The sequence below is a fragment of the Mixophyes fleayi genome, chromosome 6, assembly GCF_038048845.1.
Source record: "Mixophyes fleayi isolate aMixFle1 chromosome 6, aMixFle1.hap1, whole genome shotgun sequence".
Classification (NCBI taxonomy): Eukaryota; Metazoa; Chordata; class Amphibia; order Anura; family Limnodynastidae; genus Mixophyes; species Mixophyes fleayi.
Window position 1 is genome coordinate 28,982,332 of NC_134407.1, and position 21,447 is coordinate 29,003,778.

The 21,447-nt window shown below is 39.3% G+C and overlaps 1 protein-coding gene across 4 annotated transcripts in view; it reads right to left on the reverse strand.

The window, feature by feature from the left end:
• Positions 1 to 21,447, reverse strand: part of EXOC6 (exocyst complex component 6) — a 213,470-nt gene that overhangs the window by 163,425 nt on the left and 28,598 nt on the right. For all 4 annotated transcript variants that reach the window (XM_075216143.1, XM_075216146.1, XM_075216145.1 and 1 more), the window contains exon 2: positions 460 to 631. In XM_075216143.1, the coding sequence (XP_075072244.1) occupies positions 460 to 631 (172 nt within the window). The remainder of the gene's footprint in view (positions 1 to 459; positions 632 to 21,447) is intronic.

Consider the following 21,447-nt stretch of genomic DNA (forward strand, 5'->3'; position numbering starts at 1 on the left):
ATAAATCAATGGTTGGGTGTCCTTGCTCATCATTGGTATGAGCTGTAGAACAAACCATAATACCAATAATATTATGTCATTGTTTTAAAAATATTACTTGTAAGTTTGTCCAGACCTGTGTGGTGGCGATAGCTACCAAAGAATAAATACATAACCAATACTGGAGGAGAGTTATCACTGGGGCTCCTGACAATAGTCCTATAGGAATGACACAACTATACTCAGTACACGGAAGCCCAAGAACTACGGTACCCTATGCATGGTACCAGCACCATTCTGAAAGGAGACATATAGGTAAAATAACGGATTAGTGTGAATATCCTCATAATCTTCTTAAAAGGTGTTAAATGACTGATTCATGTGTTGATATGGTCTCCTCGCTCCTTCCTAGACGTGTTACAACTCACCGATGGGCTCAGTAAACACTTAATGGGAGACATTGAACATAAGAATCCATACCTTCAGTTTTTCTGCATCAGCCCTCACTTTTAAGAGTTCATTAATGGCATCTACAAAGCCTTGATGGTGAAAATTGCACATTTTTTCAATTTCCCGGTCATGATTTCGAATCCGGGTGTCGAGCTTTTCCATGAACCTTTGGTGGGCGTTCGGTTGGTCATCGTAGACAGAGCTGCGGAGACACAGGACGGTTGATGAGTTCATTGCTACCGCTGGGGTTAAACAACAAGAGGCAGTGAATCTAACATGCAGAAAACAAGAGATTAACATAGCTTGAATTTCCCACTGCTAGTGATGCATATGTGGAATTGTAGATTAATTACTACAGTGTTTGGCTTTATCAATTATACACAGGAGCTTCTGAAAATATCTTCTAGAGTATGTCATAATATTGTGCACGTTATGGGAATTCAAGACACATTGTAGATTCTATATGGAAATGAATTAACCTTTTAATGTTTGTAAACCTTGCTTTCCAGACCATGAATATGAGCACATTCTGTCACCCAAGCTATGGTAAGATTGTAATACAGACATAATATACATTATCACAATATCAGGACCTTTATGTAGTATTGAATAGGGCACGTATGGCCAGAGAACAGCAAGGATTCTATAAAGATTCCACAAACCATTTCAGTACACCGTGGTCTGGGACCTAGACGCGCACTTAGCTGATCAGAACCCCCTCCCTGAGGGATGTCGCAGGATATGCACAGGAACAGTTCTGTAGATCTGTTCCTTTTCTACCTTCTCCATAGTATTTGCCAGGTTCTGCTCCGTTGACATCACCTCATGTGGGACCTGCACGACCTCCCATTGTGCAGCAAACAAGAGAAGCAGACAGAAGTGTCTGCCTCTCCAACACAGCGCCGGTGGAAGAAGATATTACTGTAACGGGGGGAGGATGATCTGTTCTGCTAATGGTGAGGGTGGGTGCTAATTATAGTGGGTAGGATGTATTAAGTTATTAGTAGGGACAATTTATTTGATAATGGGGGCTATTTAATCTAATAGTAGGGTTAAATTCCGATTCATTTAAGGAGGGCTGATGAGACTATTTAATTAATGCTGGGGTGGTTTTGGGGCTATTAACTGAATGTGGGGCTGAGTTTGGGGAGGAGGGTTATTTATTAAATGTTAATACTAATTATTTAATTTCAGGGCAGTATGGGGAAAATAACTTTAATTACTAAACTTGAATGCTATTAACTTAATGCTGGAGCTGTTTGGGGAAAATATGTGTATTTATTAAATGTTAATGCCATTAATTTAATGTTGGTTTATTTGGGGGGGTACTTATTAAATGTAAATACTAATTATTCAATGTCAGGGCTAATTGGGAGGGAATAAGTGTATTTTATAAATGTGAGTACTAGTACTTTAATGGCAGTGCATGTTGGGGGAACAGGTCATATGCCACATAAAGGAAGGAGGGAGGGCGCAGTGCACTCCCTCCTCCTCCAGGTATGTCATGTGATCTCCCTGCACCGCGTGGAGGAGGTCACATGACGCAGAAGTCAGCTGTCCCCCCTTCTCACAAGGTGGTAAGATGGTAAGCCTCATGTATATGTACCAGGAAGGTGAACCGTGGGATAGTATTGTGAACTGTGAACTATTTTCAATTATTTTTTTTCTCAAATACTTATACTGTGTTTACTAGGTTGTGAACAGGTCTTGATGATTGTGGGATCCTCGTCAGAATGTGAAGCAACAAATAATTGTAAATTAAAACTGGTGTGCGTGCTGAATACTTCACATTTTTATTTGTTTTTACACTAAGCTCAGTAAGGAAATTAAATTGACTTGCATCTCTAAAGGGTATTGCATGCATACTTGGGGCAGTCTCACTGAGAAGTGGTGTGAGGAGCACAGCTTTGTAGATAAAAACTCTTGTAAACTGTAAAGTAACTGTACGTCAATCACTGGTAATGTAACTACATTAGCATAACTAGAGACAACACAAATAAGTGGAAATCTGTATAATTAACTACTCCACTATCAGATCACATTTACAACTATAGCTCTAACACTGTGATAGGAATACATTATATGTAGTACAGTCAATAGGCCAAAAATCTTAATCACAAGCACTGTGCGCCATCTAGTGGATTAGATAGGATTTTCAGGTGAGCAAACAACCTTAAACATTGCTTTCAATTTACAACTCTTTAACATTATGTATTGTTATTACAAAGAGAAAAAGAGCAAACACACTGACTGAAAAATATATGCTCTCCAACCAAGACACATTATTTCTACAACACAAGCGTTGTGTTTTACAGTACTACGGCCACAAAAATGTGACATTTTCTCAAGAGAAAAAGAACGAGGTTTGCAAGTGTAAAAGGTGAATATTTCATATATAAAGCATTGAGTGTGAAATGTGTCTCTGCCCCCGACTTATCATACCACTTGTCTTAGGTGGTCTTGCAAAAACATTTCCTAAAATGACAGACAGTATGCCCATCAATGATATGTTGCTGGTTTAGTAGTATTAGGTCACTTTTATGTACACTATCTTATTGGAATCTAGAATATTTTATTTTATATCATATAGCAACAATGTAAACACCAGGATAATAACGTAGTAATACACATTAACAGAGGAATGACAATACAATTTGGTTAGATTATAATCAGCTGATTTACAAATAAATCCAGAGCATTACTGTCATTAACTGGTAAACTAACATACTGAAACTAGGAAATATAAGTGGTAAAGGATAGAGGAAGGAAAGAGACAAAAAGGACTGATGGGACCTATGTATGGATGTTATTGGTGGATATTAAAAGAGAAGGTCTAAAACTCCTTGAGTAGTGTTATTTTGGTAAATGGGATTATTATATAGGTACCACAAGTACAGAGTTTCAGTGGATTTGTGAGATTTATTATTTAAGTAGGCTGTGATCTTCTCCGTAGCCACTAGGAGACAGATTTTACTAAGATTGAGTGGCAGATCCACAGGGCGCTATAAAGCCTTTTGCTCCATTGACAATTTGGGTTGTTAAATTGTTCGTATGTTTGTCTAATCCCACAATTGGTAAATTCATAAGGTATGACCAGGGGTTTTTAAGGAATGGAAGTTTGGTCACATCACAGTACTGAGAAGGTCTGTCACACTGTGCCAAAATTTGGAGAGTCTGGGACAAGTCCACCATGTATGCAGGAAAGGTTCCATCACACCCTCTCCAACATAAGAAGGAGTGTGAGCCATGTATCTAATTTAGTTTAGTAGGTACAATGTACCACCTAACGTACACCTTATACAAATTTTTTTAAGTGTGAGGAGATAGATGATTGTGAAATGTTCTCTCTAGTGGTAAACTAGATGTTCTATTACAATGGTTTGCCCAGATCTGCATTCCAATTAACCTTATGTTTCGGGACAGGGGGTTTCTGGACTGTAAGGCGTAAATTATACATTTTGGAGATCACGTTTTTAGCTAAAGGTGCGTGATGACAGATCCCCTCCAAATTAGTCATGGGTTTTGTCCTTTCAGAAATTGGGAGGGGGTTGATAAAATGTCTTACATGGAGGCAATCGAAGCGTTTTGCTTCAAAATGCAAAGTCATGATCAGGAATCTTTCTCCAAGATTCCCACCACCAACTTGATAGCCTTGTGCAACCAAGTGAGGGATTTTGCCAGGGAATTCAGGATTGTCCCATAGAGGAGTAGAGAGTGATGGGAGAGGGAGAGCTTGAAAAGGAATCTACAATAATCTGATACCTAACAGGGTGAGAAAGGGCTAAGATTGATCCATATTCAGAGACAATAACTAGTATTGAAGATGTGGAGAGGTCCTTTCTAGATCTATCCATCTTCACGCTACCACCTGACTCAAATGAAAAAATAATATAGCCCAGTGCATCCCAAACTTTCTCCGTTTGAGGCACCCTTAGTGTCTCCATAATTTTTTTAAGGCACCCCTAAGCCAAAATAATTGACAAGTGGTCCACGCCTTGCTTACTACCGGCCCTGGTCGCGGCACCCCTATGAGAGCGCCACAGCACCCCAGGGAGCCGCGGCACACAGTTTGGGAACCACTGCTATAGCCTGATGTCTGGCAGGCCATTCATGGGTGTGTGATAGAAGTTAGGGAGTGTGTTCTAGGAGTTTTACTCTTCCAAATACATTGAATGAACCACCTGTGTATCTGGGCCAGCGTGGAGTCAGGCACACAGACCGATAAGGTCTGAAACAAATACAGAAATCTTGGCATCACATTCAATTTAAACACACCGTTCTTACCTAGCCACAATAGAAACATTTTTTGCCACCTAAAAAGATTAATCTTTATGGATCCAAGGACTTGTGTAGAATTTTTACCGTGTTATAGCTGTGAGTGATGTATATTCCTAATATTTTATCTGATTTTGTTTCCAGTTGAAATTGATTTGCAAAAGTGATAGGAGGGGGGAAGGTCGACACATGAAGGGCAAGAGGATTTTATATAGGTTTGGAGAGGCCAATGTGCACAAGATTCCCCAAATAGGGATATTTTGTCATTTTCTGCTCCAAGATGTATGTCCTTGATGTCTGCAGCAAGTTGTATCCAGGCTGCCAAGGGCTCAAAAACTAGTGCAAATAACAGAGAAGATAGAGGACACCCATGACGAGAGCCCTTTGTTAAATCGAGGGTGTCTGAAGGGATGCCAATTATTAGTACCATGGAAGACATATTAGAATGTAGTGCCTGGATACCCCTCAAAAATGTACCACCAAATCCAAACTCTGCGTCCAGAGAATGCAAAAAGGATTAAGTCAATTGAGCTTTATCAAGTGAACAAAGCTAAAAACGTGTCTGGTATTGCACGTGCCTGGCACCCAGGGATGAAATCAACTTGGTTACTATGGACCAGAATGGGTAAGAATGTGTTTGGTCATGTTGCCAAGATTTGGTATAGTTGATCTTGATGTCCACATTCTACAGTGAGAGAGTCCCATAGCTCCATAGCTCTCCTTGCTGATGTAATGGTCACAAAGAATACAACTGCCCGAAACCACCTGAAGACTCTTGTTCTGCAATTGAGGGTGGTGACTGAAGTGTTGGACAGCTCTCCATCCTTTCAGCATCTATAACACATTGGAAGAAAGTCTGCTCTCCAACTGAGAACAGCAATCCTGGGCGACCCCCCCCCCCCCTCCCTCTTGCTGGCATCGATGGTAAAGAGTCACCCCTTGAGGGGAGCAAAGAGGGCTTGCCCTGTTGTTCAGAAATGGCGTCAACCACCACAAGAGAAGTTTCTTGGTATTGATTTGTAGACCAACCTAAGGACCCTTTGTTCCTGTCCCATTGAGCAAGATCCATCTGAATCTGACTCCTCACCGATCATCTTGCCCACAGTAACACCAGCATTCTGAGAAGCTTAAAACCAACTCTGATGGTCACTCTTTACTGAGACAAAGTCAAACTGATCAACACATAAATCCTCAGACAGGCGCACCCTGTCCAAATCCACTCAGTCTGGAGATTGTCTCTGGAGATTTGCCTATTATTAAAACGGTCATCCGTCATCAGATCGAGATTCCTTGCTTCATTAGTTGCGCCATCAATGCCACCAGGACCTTGATGATAGTCCTTGGAGAGGTGGACATTAGCTGGCAGGTAAACTAAAAGTGTCTTCCCAGTATGCACAGTCAGAGATACCTTTGATGATGTGCAAAGATAGGAAAGTGAAAGACCATGAAATATCCCAAATTGATGCAACTTGAAGTGTTTTGCATGGATGAAGCTGTTCAGGCACCTCAGATCTCAGACAGTCCTGAACGCCCCTGAAGCTTTCTTGACCACAATTAAAGGTGAGTAAGAACTTGTGGATTCTTCTCCTGAGGGAACCTCTACAATTACCCGGGACTGCAGGAAGGACTGCAGCACCTGACACTAGTGCCCCTAACTCCTGAGACAATGTTAGCCTCTTTGAGGCTGTGGCGATTATGTAGTATATCTAATGACTGATTGTTAGTTTCTGTTGAATTTATGTATAACACTCTGAATATTTTATGTAACCTTTCAAAGTGTATTTTGTTAACTGACCTGAGTCTGACCTAGGCAATTGTCAATGGTCTTTTGAAACTAGCCAGGCCCAAAGACAAATAGTAGTAGTAGTAGTAGTTTGTGTATGCAGAGGAGTTAGGCTTAGCCAGGCAGAAAGATCAGAGGTAAGAGATTCTCTGAGGCGCACAAACTTATATCTTAGTGATAGATAATTTACTTTGGGGAAAACCCTGTGTCATTTTGGGCATCCATCTAGCTTAGGTGAAAAATTAAATTCCAAAGGTGGAGGGTGAAGAGCCCAACAAGAAATGGTTTAAAAATCCCTTGTTTCAGACATCAGATTGCCCATTTCTTTGAGGAGGGTCTACCCCGACTGAAATGTGCCATTTTTCTCAATATGTACTCCTCACATGCCAATTCCTGAACATGTAAGTAGGAATTCTGGTTTTATTTACTATCTTATTTTCTGAAACTCGATTGTCCAAACTAATGTATGTCTATTTATTACCTTTTTGTAAATAAGCCTTGGAAACATTTTTCAGATTAAACATTTTATTTAGCACACTCTCCGTGATTCTTTGTGAACTTATGAAGCCCAGGGAGGCTCATGCTACATATGTATGTGATTTAAGTGTGAAACATTAATAAGTGGTTCTGGTGAACATAAGGACACCATACTAAATACTTAGTGGTGGCAGAAAAGGTGTATTCATTGTTAATTAACTACGGTAACATCAGTCACGGCCAGCTGTTCAGATTGCTGTATCTGGGACAGGCTGGGCGTTCATGACAGAGGCAATAAAACAATTTTCTCTTGGAACCTCAGAAAACTCTATAGGATATCTAGAACTCACGATATTGATCGCCCAGCGGTCCTGGACAGACTGTTCCCAGACATGTGCAAAGCCAACAAGTCTGCCCCCTACCAGTACCTGGAGCTAACTTTGGAAATCGTCATTGCCTAGGCTGACCCCTTTTTCCAAACAAATGCCTAGAGTGGCCAGTCACACTCTGTTTCCCATACTGCCTTCCTAGCCTGTAGGCTCCTGAATCTTTCCATTGTTGGTTGGAGGAAATAGCGGTGGGAAACCTACCCCTACGATCATGTGGTAAGCGTAAGGATTGACCACCAGAGAGCTTGTGAATCAGGGTTTCAAGCTTTTCGACGAAGAGACTCCACAAATGGCAGGGTAGCCAGTCTACTCTTTGATGATGCATCAGTGACCCGTGACATAAGCCAGAGAGATCTTTTGGTTACAACCGCAGAGGCCATAAACCTTGAAGATAAAGATACTAATTCAACCATGCCTTGCATAGAAAATCAAGAGCCTCAGGGCCTAAGACACAGAAGATTTTGCAATGCCTGACTGCAAGGAAGACCCTGTCGAGATGTGAAGCTTTTTTAGACACACTTCCATCATTCTTTCCATAGGGCTATGATATCCTCAAAGGGAATCGTAGTGGGAGTTGATAGCCCAGCCACTGCGGCATCAATCTTGAGGACTAGCCACCAATTCAGCAGATCTGTATCCTTACAGGGATACATTTTATCCAGTCAGCCAGAACTTCCTACCTTCTCTAGTGCCCCCAGGGGAGTGTCACTAAGGAGGGAAGCCCAAATCCAAAATAAGAAAACAAACTGCTACTACCTAAAGAGACAGGAAAAAACTAAGCTAAGGAGGTGCAGCTAGGGTAACTAGAAGAGGGGAGTGTTCTTTTGCTGTCTATAACTTAGTGAAGAGGGACTTAACCCATTGTTGGCTGTCAAGGAGTGAGAAAGAAGAAAATGTGTTTAACAATTAGATATTTCATCATGGCAAATTCCAAATTATTTTTTCAAAAAAATACTTTATTATAGGGAATTTGCAGAAGGTTGTGTCCGAGAACCATTTTTTCACACCACTGACAGCTAACATTACTTTTGGAACTGAAGATTTTACAAAGGCCCAGTACCCAACAGTGTTAATTACATCTGCTTTACTATCATCTTTAATGCTAGTAAAATTCAAATAAAGAGAGCTTGGGAGGATCAGGGGGAGACACTGCACAATGGGCAATGGAATTGGAGAGAAAAAAATGCGAGGGAGAAAAAAAAGAGAGTAAAAAGAGAAAACACAGCCTCTAGCTCCATCTGTGTTAGGATAAAGGAGGATGCTTATAAACTCTTTTATCATTGGTACCTGGTACCCATTAGATTGAATACAATTTTCCCAGATGTATGAAGAAAATGTTGGAGAGGCTGCCAAACAGACAGCTCATTTTTCCACATCTGATGGCAGTGTCCCAAATTACATTACATGGGCAAAAGTATGTGGACCCCCGAACATCACATCCATATGTTCTTGTTTTAGGTCTCATTCCAAAAACCCATAGGCTCTATCAGCCTCCACTCTTCTGGGAAGGCTTTCCACTTGGACTTGGAACATCCCTGTGGGGATTTGCATCCATTCAGCCACAAGAACATTAGTGAGGTCAAGCACTGCTATTGGGCAATAAGATCTAGCTCACAGTTGCTGTTCCAATTCATCCCAAAGGTATTAAATGGGTTAGGGTTGTGGCTCTGTGCAGGCCAGTCTTCCACACTAAAGTCTGTGAGCCATTGTTTGATGGACAACAAAGTAGGGCCTTCACCAAACTGTGGTCACAAAGTTGGAAACACACAATTCTCTAGAATGTCATTGTATGCTATAGCTTAAGATTTTCCTTCACTTGAACTAAGGGACCCAGGCCAAACCATGAAAAATAGCCCCAGACCATTTTTGCTCAGCATCATAATTTAAAGATGGCAGTATGCGTTTGGGCAAGAAACGTTCTCCTGGAATCTGCAAAACCCAGATTCGTCTGTCAGACTGCCAGATGGTGACGCGTGATTCCTCACTCCAGAGAACATGTTTCCACTGCTCGAGTCTAATGGCGATGTGCTTTACACCAGTCTAGTCGACGTTTGGATTGAGCATTGCGATATGAGGCTTCTGTGTTGCTACTCAGCCATGGAAACCCAATCCATGAAGCTCCAGACAAACAGTTCTTGTTCCAGAGGCAATTTGGAACTCAGTAGTGGGTGTTGCAACTGAGGGCAAACACAGTACTCGCATCAGCACTTGGTGGTCCCATTCTGTGAGCTTGTGTGGCCTACCTCTTCGTGGCTGAGCTGTTGCTCCTAGACATTTTTCATTTCACAATAACAGCTCTTGCAGCTGACCGGGTTTGCATGACGGTATGCTTGATATTATACACCTGTTAGCAATGGATGTGGCTGAAATGACCAAACACACTAATTAGAAGGGGTGTCCACATATGTTAGGGAATGTAGTGTATATAAAATGTCTACACAGCTTTATAGAAATACAGGTGTTTGTAGTAGTTGTGTTTGGGCAGAACGGTGGCTAAGTGGTTAGCACTTCTGCCTTACAGCACTGAGTTCATGAGTTCCCGACCATGGCCTTATCATATATCTGGCCTTATCTGTGAGGAGTTTGTATGTTCTCCCCGTGTTTGCATGGGTTTCCTCTGGGTGCTCCGGTTTCCTCCCACACACCAAAAACATACTAGTAGGTTAATTGGCTGCTAACAAATTGACCCCCTAATCTGTGTGTCCTTCTGTCTCTGTGTGTGTGTGTGTGTGTGTTAGGGAATTTAGACTGTGAGCCCCAATGGGGCAGGGACTGATGTGAGTTCTCTGTACAGCGCTGCGGAATTAGTGGCGCTATATAAATAAATGATGACGATGAATGTAAAAACTGAAGTCAAGATAAATCATGCCAGACTTTTTTGCACCTTTAAAGTGACTTTGCAACCAAAAACATTCTAGTAAAAACAAATAGAGAATATGTAGGTAAAAGAAGTGAAAAAAAAAAACCCTACAATATCCTGTAAGTGTGCACATCCCTGCACTAATACTTTGTGGAAGCACCTCTTGCTTTTATTATAGCATTGAGTCTTTTTGAATTAGCCTCTATCAGCTTGCTCATACACCCGGAGATCCCGGAGATGGTTTGAAAGCTCTTTGTGGACCATGGCTATCCCAGTAGGATGCAACCAGGAAGTTACAATGAAATCCAACAGGTACAGCTTATCTTTATTTGGAGTGAATCACTTTCACTGCTGGCAGGTGTATGCTAATTACCTCTGTGCATGATTTTGAAAGTGATTGGATAGCTACAAACACAGATATAGTCCTATCATACAAGGTTGTATATTTATGCAACCAGTGTATTGTAGTTTATTTTGCTTTATTTTCCTAAATATTCTCTATTTCTTTTTCCATTTGAACTTCCTCGGTTGCAAGGTCACATTAAATGGGTAAAAAGTCTTACATAATTTACCTTGATTTATCTTTGGAAAGAAATACTCCTTAAATGAGTTTAGAGGAGAAATTTTACTCTGCAGAAAATAAATAGCGTATCCATTGTTTTAGTAACATACTTGTAACCAGATTAAAATGGAAAGGAATCTTGAGATCCACTTGGACTTGAATAGGGGAACACTTATGCTCAGGTTCCGTGTGCGTTTTAAAAATGCAACTTGCATGTCTGCTGCGTTCAGAGATGAATCGGGCCCACTATACCTTGATCTAGAATGTGACTTCTTACACTGCTGTCTAACTGGTCCAGGCTGCCACAGTAATGATGCAGCAACATGATCTGTCTGATCCCAGCATAACACTTGCAGGGTGCACAGAATGAGTGGTAGGACCAGGTGTGTTCCAATGGAAGAGAGAGGCTGCACCAAGCAATAAACTGCTGTATAAAACGCTGTATTCATCACTGTAGGAAGTTTGTATCCAGTTACTGTAAACAATAGATTACATCGCTCATATGTCTCTCATTGACACTTTAAACATAACACCAATAAAGTGGTAATTAAGTTAGAATAGAACACACCCCAGCTGTAGTGAGCTGTAAACATGTCTCCTACAATTACTTGCTATTCATAGACAAGGGTGTGTGTTTACTTTGTGACCCATGAATGATTCGCTTTCCTTGTTATTAATGCAATAAACCCCTCATACGATTTAATTAAATGTGTAATCCAGTAATATGATTTCCGTAAATTTCATGCATCATCCTGATATGTGATGTTGACTATATCTAAAATACGTCATGTGGCGGATGGTCACTTGGCAGGGCAGCAGAGAGGGCAACACCAAAATGGAAATGTACAGTTTTTACACCACTGTGAATACAGCTTTTCTACACTGATGGCAGAGAAAATGAACAAAGGTATAAATGTATTGTGTCTTTCAGGGGAATATCTAAATTCAGATCTGCCACAACATATGGTCCTTCCATGTAACCACGCAGATTGCTACCACGTACTGTGGTGACACCGCGAGATCAGCTCATCACAGTCAACAGGAATGAATACGTTAGACGTACACACGAGGGCTGCGCTGGTCTGTGGAGACCCAATTATATTTTCATTTAATTGATACAGTTCGACTGGAATAAATATAAACATACAGTATACAGATTACATGAGGAAGGCAGGAGAAATATAGAGAGGTCCCAAGGGCCAAAATAGTAATAGTGCTACTATTACAGATATAAATAATAATAGAGCCACCACTATTAACAATAGTCCATAGACAGAAATAGTAATAGAGCCACCACTATCATCAATAGTCCATAGACAGTAATAGCAACAGTGCCACCACCATCATCAATAGTCCATAGACAGAAATAGTAATAGTACCACCACCAGGGGAGGGCTGGCAAACTTCAGCCCGGGGGGCAAGACTTGACTCAGCAGCCTATTTTAAAGGGAAAAAATGCAGGTGGCCCAGTGATCCAGCCCAAGGTAGCCCATTGTGGGACCGGCTCTGGGGGGGGGGGTGGCAGATGCCCCCCTGCCACACAGGCCAGCCTTCCCCTGGCCACCACTATCATCAATAGTCCATAGACAGAATTAGTAATAGTGCCAACACTGTCATCAATAGTCCATAGACAGAAATAGTAATAGTACCACCACTGTCGTCAATAGTTCATAGACAGAAATAGTAATAGTACCACCACTGTCGTCAATAGTTCATAGACAGAAATAGCAATAGTGCCACCACTATCATCAATAGTCCAGAGATCAAAATGATAATAGACCCACTATTACTAATAATTCATAGACAGAAGTAGTGCCACACCTATCATTATCATTATCCCATAGACCGAAATTATAATATCATCATCATTTATTTATATAGCGCCAGCAAATTCCATAGCACTTTATAATATAACCACTATTATCAATAATCCATAGACAGAAATAGTAATAGTGCCACAATTATTATCAGCAGTCCATAGTGTAATAGTACTAACACAACTGTTAAGATCCCACATAGAGCAGTAACAGTCCCATCACTATGCAAATAAGAAATAGAACCACCACCATTATTTTCAAAATTGCATAACTAAAAATGGTAAAAACGCAACCACTATGGTCAGAGGAGAGCACAAATGAAAACTGTGACCACACCAGTAACAGCTCATTCACACCTATTTTTTTTGTGCTTTTCACGTATTAAATAACAAATGAAGTGTGCACTTAAAATAAGACAAAAAGAGCAAATTGTGTTCCCACTGTTCTTAAATATTAAAGCAAAATGTCCACATTTTAGAACACAGAATGCCCTATTTTTCATGCGTTAACACACACACAACCAGTGCAACAGATCGTAAATTGTGTATTGGTAAAGGAGCAACGCATGAAAAGCACGTGTTAGTGTTAACACACTTTCCCAACGAGTGTGTGTGTGTGAATAACGGCTGATTAAGGTCTAAAAGGCAGAATCAGAAAACAACCAAAAAACTCTGCAGGTTTTTGTGACAAAAACATTTGTTGAATACCAGATTTATATCTGAGACGCTTTGCTTTTCCTCCCCCATTACTGTTAATCTGCACACGGATATAGCAGGATTAGTGAATTGTATGTAATGGGAGCATCTACATTATGTTCAAAAACAAATAATAAATACCAATTAGATATTGTTTTAGATTTTTAGTACTACCTATAATTCATACTTGCCAACTCTCCTCTAATGTCCGGGAGACTCCCGGATTCCGGGTAGGTCTCCCGGATTCCCGGGAGAGTATGGCAGCCTCCCGCATCTGCCCACTTCCTAGTGAAGTGGGCAAAATTAGATCCAAAATGCCGCGATTCTCCAGGAATCGCTGCATTTGACCCCGCCCCTCGCTGTAAAATTATGCAAACGCGAGCCCCCATTTGCTGAGCCCCTCACATGCCCACCTCCCGCCGGCAGCTCCGAGACACCGACTTCAAGAAGTCGGCAAGTATTCTATAATTTAATCAGTGAGCATATAATCATTACACATCGGCATACATCATTTATTTTACCGCTTAAAATATTGCATATACATAACTTCTACAACATACTGACTGAACATTTTACTTATATAGAATATAAAGAACAGAAGCATGGCGTAGAGTAGATTGGCTAAAAAGCAGATATTTATATCAAGATGAGAACAAAGTTAATGCACGTTTTCTAAATCAAAACACTGCTGGTTCTGATATTTCTGGATATTAATGGGTTACGCAAGCCAGGATTAAACAGAGCCAAAAAATACTAAATCTTATCTGGTTTCTTAATTAAGAACAAACTCATTTTACCCAGTAAAACGTGTCTGTAAATAATGTGCAATTTGAAGCAAATCTTTGCAAATTACTGACACTAGGAGGCGCTCTGATATTGTACATTAGACTTGCGAAGCTTCATTTTCCAAACTCCCAAAATGAGTTCCTTTGCCAATGCTGTTACAATGCCATTATTTCAAAACATGTATAAGATCCATCTCACAAGCTTTTTTTTTTTTCTTTCTTAAAAAACAACTTGTTTTTATTAGTGCATCAGGACAGGCCTTGGGTAGACACAACAAGTATATTTAGTTATTACTGGACTTGTTTGTTTATTCAAACTGAAATAAATATGTCAATTCTAGTCTGACAAAAATGTAAATATTTGTAAAAGCTACATTTGATCTTATACCCATTATTCATTCACATAGGGGAGACCCCGGAGATGTCTAGCTAAGTGCAGCATATACCCTGCACTGCATTCTAATAAGTCCTGAACAAGCCTCTGAATCCTTGTCTGCCACTGGTTGGGAAAGTAATTAGAACCTCCCTGCAGCCATAATGATATGCTGCATACTTATGGTGGCTCTCCCAGATATATGGAGGCTTTTAATATATTCTAATAAATAATGTTTCAGGGGAAAGGCTGCTCTTGCACATGTAAACTGGACTATTATGAAATATACATAAGAATTCTGGAAGATATATTTTGAAACTGTTAATATGTCTTAGGTGGAAAGCTTGAACAACTCTTGGCTTTATGATTAAATGTGTCGATAAGTGGCTGTATATTTTTAAAAAAACTTGTTAACAGCTAAATTAAACCCCAGCTAAATGAATGAAACCTCTGCAGAGATTCTATTCTCCTCTATCCAGATCCCCCAATCTAACACTTGGAGCTGCACAATATAGTCTATATTATAAAACAAATTTGAAAATCAGATTCTTTTTTTCTAAGCAAGTTGAATGAATAGCTACAGTCACAAGAAGCATGATGTTATCTGTAGTAGCTTATAACAATTGATATGAAAAATAGTTTTTGCAGCTGGAAGGCACTGCAGATATCTATAGTCCTATTAATCAAAATCTAATCACGCCAGACAGATATGACTATATTATAACATCCCCTCTGTAGCCGTAAGCCAAGCCTATTTCTTGTATTGACACCGGTGGCTTGATGTTTCCGCAGATGTGCTATTAAATCCAGCCTCATTCCTCCTCTGCTTTTCTTTTTTTCAGATCATGTCCAGATGCTTCCTGTGATTGAACAGCAGTTTCTCCAGCAAACACCATTGTTAATCTGCAACAGCAGCGCAGACATTACCCAACCAGTGGGAGACACTAGAATCAGCCACTGTTTTAGTGGAAAATTAGTCACAGAAGAACAATGCGGATCACAAGCCGAGGTCACAATAGGAAGAAGGTTACACAGACTTAGAACCATAATATAAACTTAATTACAAGAAATGTATTAATGTGTATCATTGCAAACATTTCTAATACATATATTATATAGGGATTCTTACTGAACAACTTGCATTGCTGGGAGATGCATTACTAAACAAATAATCAGTGTGTAGTACCCTTAACAGACCTGTAAGGGGTGCTGTGTGATGAGCTACGCATTTTACTAATTAAACATATGGCCATGTTTAAAGATAATGAAGATTACACAAAATATTATAAAGGGTTTCTTGCACAGTAAAAAAGAACAACTTGTATTGCTGGGAGATGCATCATTCAGTAGTTACTAAACAAATAATCAGTGTGCAGTGCCTGTAAAAGACCTGTAAGTGGTGCTGTGTGATGCCCTACGCATTTTACTATTTAAACAAATTGCCATGTTTAAAGATAAATAGGATTACACAATATATTATAGAATGTGCAGATCTATAGTTATAATAGTGGGAGCATTACAAAAGCATTTTCTTCAGCCAAGTAAATGAACAACATATATTCCATATTATGTCCCATGCACTCTTCTCATTTGTTTTATAGATATTTATAAAACACCTTTAGAGCACGAATACACTGGTGATTTTTTGTTTCATTTAAAAGTGTTAGTAAATTTGTATTTTTACTAGCATGTAGGCTCTTACTTTAGGCTTTCAAATACATTTACTGCAAACAATAGAACAAGTGGCTTTTTTAAAAAATGCAACGCAACAGAAAAACGCCAGTTGTCATTGTAACACCGGAACAATGCTTTCTAGTGTAAGATCCTTTTGCATTTATTAAATACATTAAACATGGATAAAAAATGCATTTATAAAACACCAGTGGATATAAGTCCTATCATTGGCTTCCATGGTCACCAAAATCCCATTTATCGTTATCCTGTGTAGTAATAGTAGCCAGCCGTATTCTACAGAGGCTGCGCCGATGTAGATAACCGGAGAGTGTCATGTTTTGACCATTATAAACAATTAGCGGCTGCAATAACAGGACGCAAGGCTCATCTGCACAGTGTACACAAGGTAGGCATAGGGCCTGACCCAATGACCAGACCCGATCACTGGACGTGGCCACACAATTATAGTACATTTCACATAAAATAACACCACCAAAAGAGTAACTGGTATAACACTCTGTAATACCAGTTCAGCATATGTTCTAAGATGACGGAAGTGGAACCATTGTACATTTCTCATGTTATAAAACATACATAATGAGAACAGATGCTGAGAATTGGATTCAGCACAGTAGGAGGCTGAATGCTGGTTGGCAGGGTCAGCACCAGAGATGTTCCGTCTAAGCCGGAGATGGGCAACAGACAACAACCAGAGCCTTCGCCTGCGGCCCCAGCTCCCTCCTACTTTATTATCACATTTATTTGTTATAGCTTGTGACACTTGTTTAACATGCTGATTTGTTATTACAGATAGGTGTCTCTTTCTTTAATTAAATGTATTATTTTAACTTATTGCTGAGATTAAGGGCAATGAGCAGCCCCTTTGAAGGTTAGAGGTTGCCCATCACTGGTCTAAACTGACAAACAATAGTATTTGATATCATTTAAAAAATTGTAACAGATTATTAAAGGACATAAATTAGAAGGTGTTTCCCACCTTAAGTGACCTTCTATGCTCACAATCTGCGATCTGTCTATGTAATGGTGTTACTAGAACTCTGTCTATGTAATGGTGTTACTAGAACTCTGTCTATGTAATGAGGAACTAGAACTCTGTCTATGTAATGGTGTTACTAGAACTCTGTCTATGTAATGGTGTTACTAGAACTCTGTCTATGTAATGGTGTAACTAGAACTCTGTCTATGTAATGGTATAACTAGAACTCTGTCTATGTAATGGTGTAACTAGAACTCTGTCTATGTAATGGTGTAACTAGAACTCTGTCTATGTAATGCTGTTACTAGAACTCTGTCTATGTAATGGTGTAACTAGAACTCTGTCTATGTAATGCTGTTACTAGAACTCTGTCTATGTAATGCTGTTACTAGAACTCTGTCTATGTAATGCTGTTACTAGAACTCTGTCTATGTAATGGTATAACTAGAACTCTGTCTATGTAATGGTGTAACTAGAACTCTGTCTATGTAATGGTGTAACTAGAACTCTGTCTATGTAATGGTGTAACTAGAACTCTGTCTATGTAATGGTGTAACTAGAACTCTGTCTATGTAATGGTGTAACTAGAACTCTGTCTATGTAATGGTGTTACTAGAACTCTGTCTATGTAATGGTGTTACTAGAACTCTGTCTATGTAATGGTGTAACTAGAACTCTGTCTATGTAATGAGGAACTAGAACTCTGTCTATGTAATGGTGTAACTAGAACTCTGTCTATGTAATGCTGTTACTAGAACTCTGTCTATGTAATGGTGTAACTAGAACTCTGTCTATGTAATGGTGTAACTAGAACTCTGTCTATGTAATGGTGTAACTAGAACTCTGTCTATGTAATGGTGTAACTAGAACTCTGTCTATGTAATGGTGTAACTAGAACTCTGTCTATGTAATGGTGTAACTAGAACTCTGTCTATGTAATGGTGTAACTAGAACTCTGTCTATGTAATGGTGTAACTAGAACTCTGTCTATGTAATGGTGTAACTAGAACTCTGTCTATGTAATGGTGTAACTAGAACTCTGTCTATGTAATGGTGTAACTAGAACTCTGTCTATGTAATGGTGTAACTAGAACTCTGTTTATGTAATGGTGTAACTAGAACTCTGTCTATGTAATGGTGTTACTAGAACTCTGTCTATGTAATGGTGTAACTAGAACTCTAACAGTTATATGTTGCTTGCTCTTCTGTGGCTTTCATTAAACAGCCATCTTCCACTGCACTTCTTACTCTGTGATTGGTTCACTTACATGGAAGAAAATACCAAAAGATGTAAATTATATGCAAAGATGGACATGTTACACATGGCACAAAAAGTGTGACAGGGAAGAGACAGCAATACTTAAGAAATGTCCAGACCAGTAATCAGGAACATAGAGTACATACCAGAGGCGCAGAGCAACAATTGTGTATATATGTGGATTGTGCACCTATTGTTACAGAGCAGCGCATACAAAGTACAGGAGTATGGAGGTACCACAGGGGGCAAACAGCCCACAGCTGCAGGACAGGGTTGGTGATATACAATGCTATGCATCCCAACCACTGCAAGGAGAATCTGTGTACAGATGGTGGGGGAATGGGAGAATGTCTGCATGTTTTATGGCATTCCTGTAAAGCTTTTTATCAGCACAAACTGACATGAAGCTTACACCAACGGGTGAAGACTGTACTTACCCAGGGTATAAATAATGCAAAAACCACATCAAAATGTGAATGCAAACTAACTTATTTACAAATAAAATTAAATATTGGTCTCCTTATAATAAAGGCATGCCCAATGTTACATTACTTTGAGCGGATACTAGAAATGAGGATCAAATATGCAGTAAACTAGGAGAAAATGAAGAGGTGTAAATGACTAATGGGTTGGGCAAACTAAATGAAGTAGAAGCCCGAGTTCAGTGACATTTTGATTTGTGCAAGACGCATTTTTGAGTTCTAGATTGCAAAGAAGGCGAACACACACACTATATATATATATATATATATATATACACATACATATACACACACACATACATATATATATATATATATATATATATATATATATATATATATATATAAATATATATGTGTATATATATATATATATATATATATATATATATTCACACAGACACACACATACTATATATATATATATATATGTATACACATACATACATACATACATACACACATACACACACACACACACATACCTATATATACATATATACCTATATACCTATATATATATATGTGTGTATATATATATATATATATATATATATATATATATATACACACACAGACACACACACACTATGTATATATACATACACACACACATATATATATGTATATATGTGTATATATGTATATATGTGTATATATATATATATATATATATATATATACATATATATCTAATATATAAATGTCTAGTGGCGTGTGTTAGTCTGTCTGTGTGTGGAAAAAATAAAACCAAGCTGCAGCGCCACCTGCTGGGCAGAGTTATACACTGACCTACTAAATTCTTAGTGTGTGGTGAAAAATAAATTCAGAAAGGGCTGAAATTTGGTATACTAAGATGTTTTTAATTTGTTAATTTAATTTGTTAATTGTTAAAAGTGTTTATAAAGATTTAAAATATATATATATATTTCTTGAAGGAGAAGGGACAGTTGGGAGTGGTTGGTGGTTGCCAGGGGTGACAGTGGGGAGTGGTTGGTGGTTGCCGGGGGTGACAGTGGGGAGTGGTTGGTGGTTGCCGGGGGTGACAGTGGGGAGTGGTTGGTGGTTGAGGCCTGGGCTATGGCCCAAATGCATGACAAGAACCTTTTTAACACCGTAAGTAGCTTGATTTGACTAGAAGGCATGAGTATCATGCACGGGTTAACTTGTATATACATATATATATATATATATATATATATATATACACACACACGTATACATACCTATATATATATATATATATATATATATATATATATATATATATATATACATACATATGATACATATACACATACATATGATACATATACACATACCTATGATACATATACACATACATATGATACATACACATACACACACACACACTCAAAAAAGAAAGCAGATGCATTGGGGAAAGTGTTGCTCCTCATGAATGGCATTGAAATAGTTTGACTGTGATTCATTTTACAATCATTTAATGCAGCCTTCCTCCGATCCAGGAAATAACCGCAGCATATACTCAAAAGACAATGCAAAAATATACACAATGAAAAATATGGAAAGTAGTGTAAGAAAACAAACATGCGTATTGGTAGCTGTGCCACATAAAAAATGTCTGTTTTCTTTTTGGAACATGAGCTTTGAAATCCCCCGGCTGGGTTTCCCTAAATGTGCATTTTCAGTATGTTTTTTTCTCACTAATAGCATCCTGTTTCTGTGAGCAGGAAGGGCTAGAGCACAGTTTGCCTGTTAACATTGCTTCCTATAGCCAGGGTCAGTGCTCTGTATGATGTATAGGAGTGGAGTCATTGTTCATGTGGGTAGCCCAGGAGTCCTGTAATGAATAGCTGGTAACGGACACACTCCACTCGGCTGAAAGGTTTGAACTGATAATCTATAGCTCCAGATTTGCAATTGACTTCCTCTTTCCTGCTCATTGTGCTGCTCCAAGATACAGACCTTTCCTTTATCTTTTACCGTTGGATGTTGAAATAACAAAACAATAAAATAAAGACTATTTGCTTTTCTTTGGGTCCAGTTATTTTAGAAAGCTGGAACCAAAAAAAGCAACCTGAAATGTTAACAACAAAATGTAAGGTCAACAGCTAAGGTAAAAGTTTATTTTAAAAAAATAAAAAATGTACAACCCTCTTTTGCTTCCGGCCTCTTCAGCTCCTCTGTGCTGCAGTGAGCCCATCATGGCAGATGCTATATTTACTATGCAAGAATCAAACAAACCTGCAGCATGTCACAGCATTCTATTTGTGACAGTTACGACAACCTGCAGCCACCATCAAAAAGATGGTTAGACATGTTGTTGGAAAGTTTAAGATGTGTTAGTTGTTGAGCGTCTGCATATTTACCATGTGTCTGTCAGACATCATAGCCCATATTTACCTACTTTTGAAGGCAGCTGTCCGGGAGGTGTTCCGTGGAGGGGGCGTGCCACGCGTGGTGCAACGTTATGCTCCGCCCCTGTCAATCTTAGGCAATTCTAGCCAATCTCAGCAGGAGGCGGGGCCACGATGGCGAGTTTAGCCCCGCCCCCACCATCTTGAACAACGGGGACAGCTGGCTCCGGGATTTTTGCCTGCTCTCTCGAG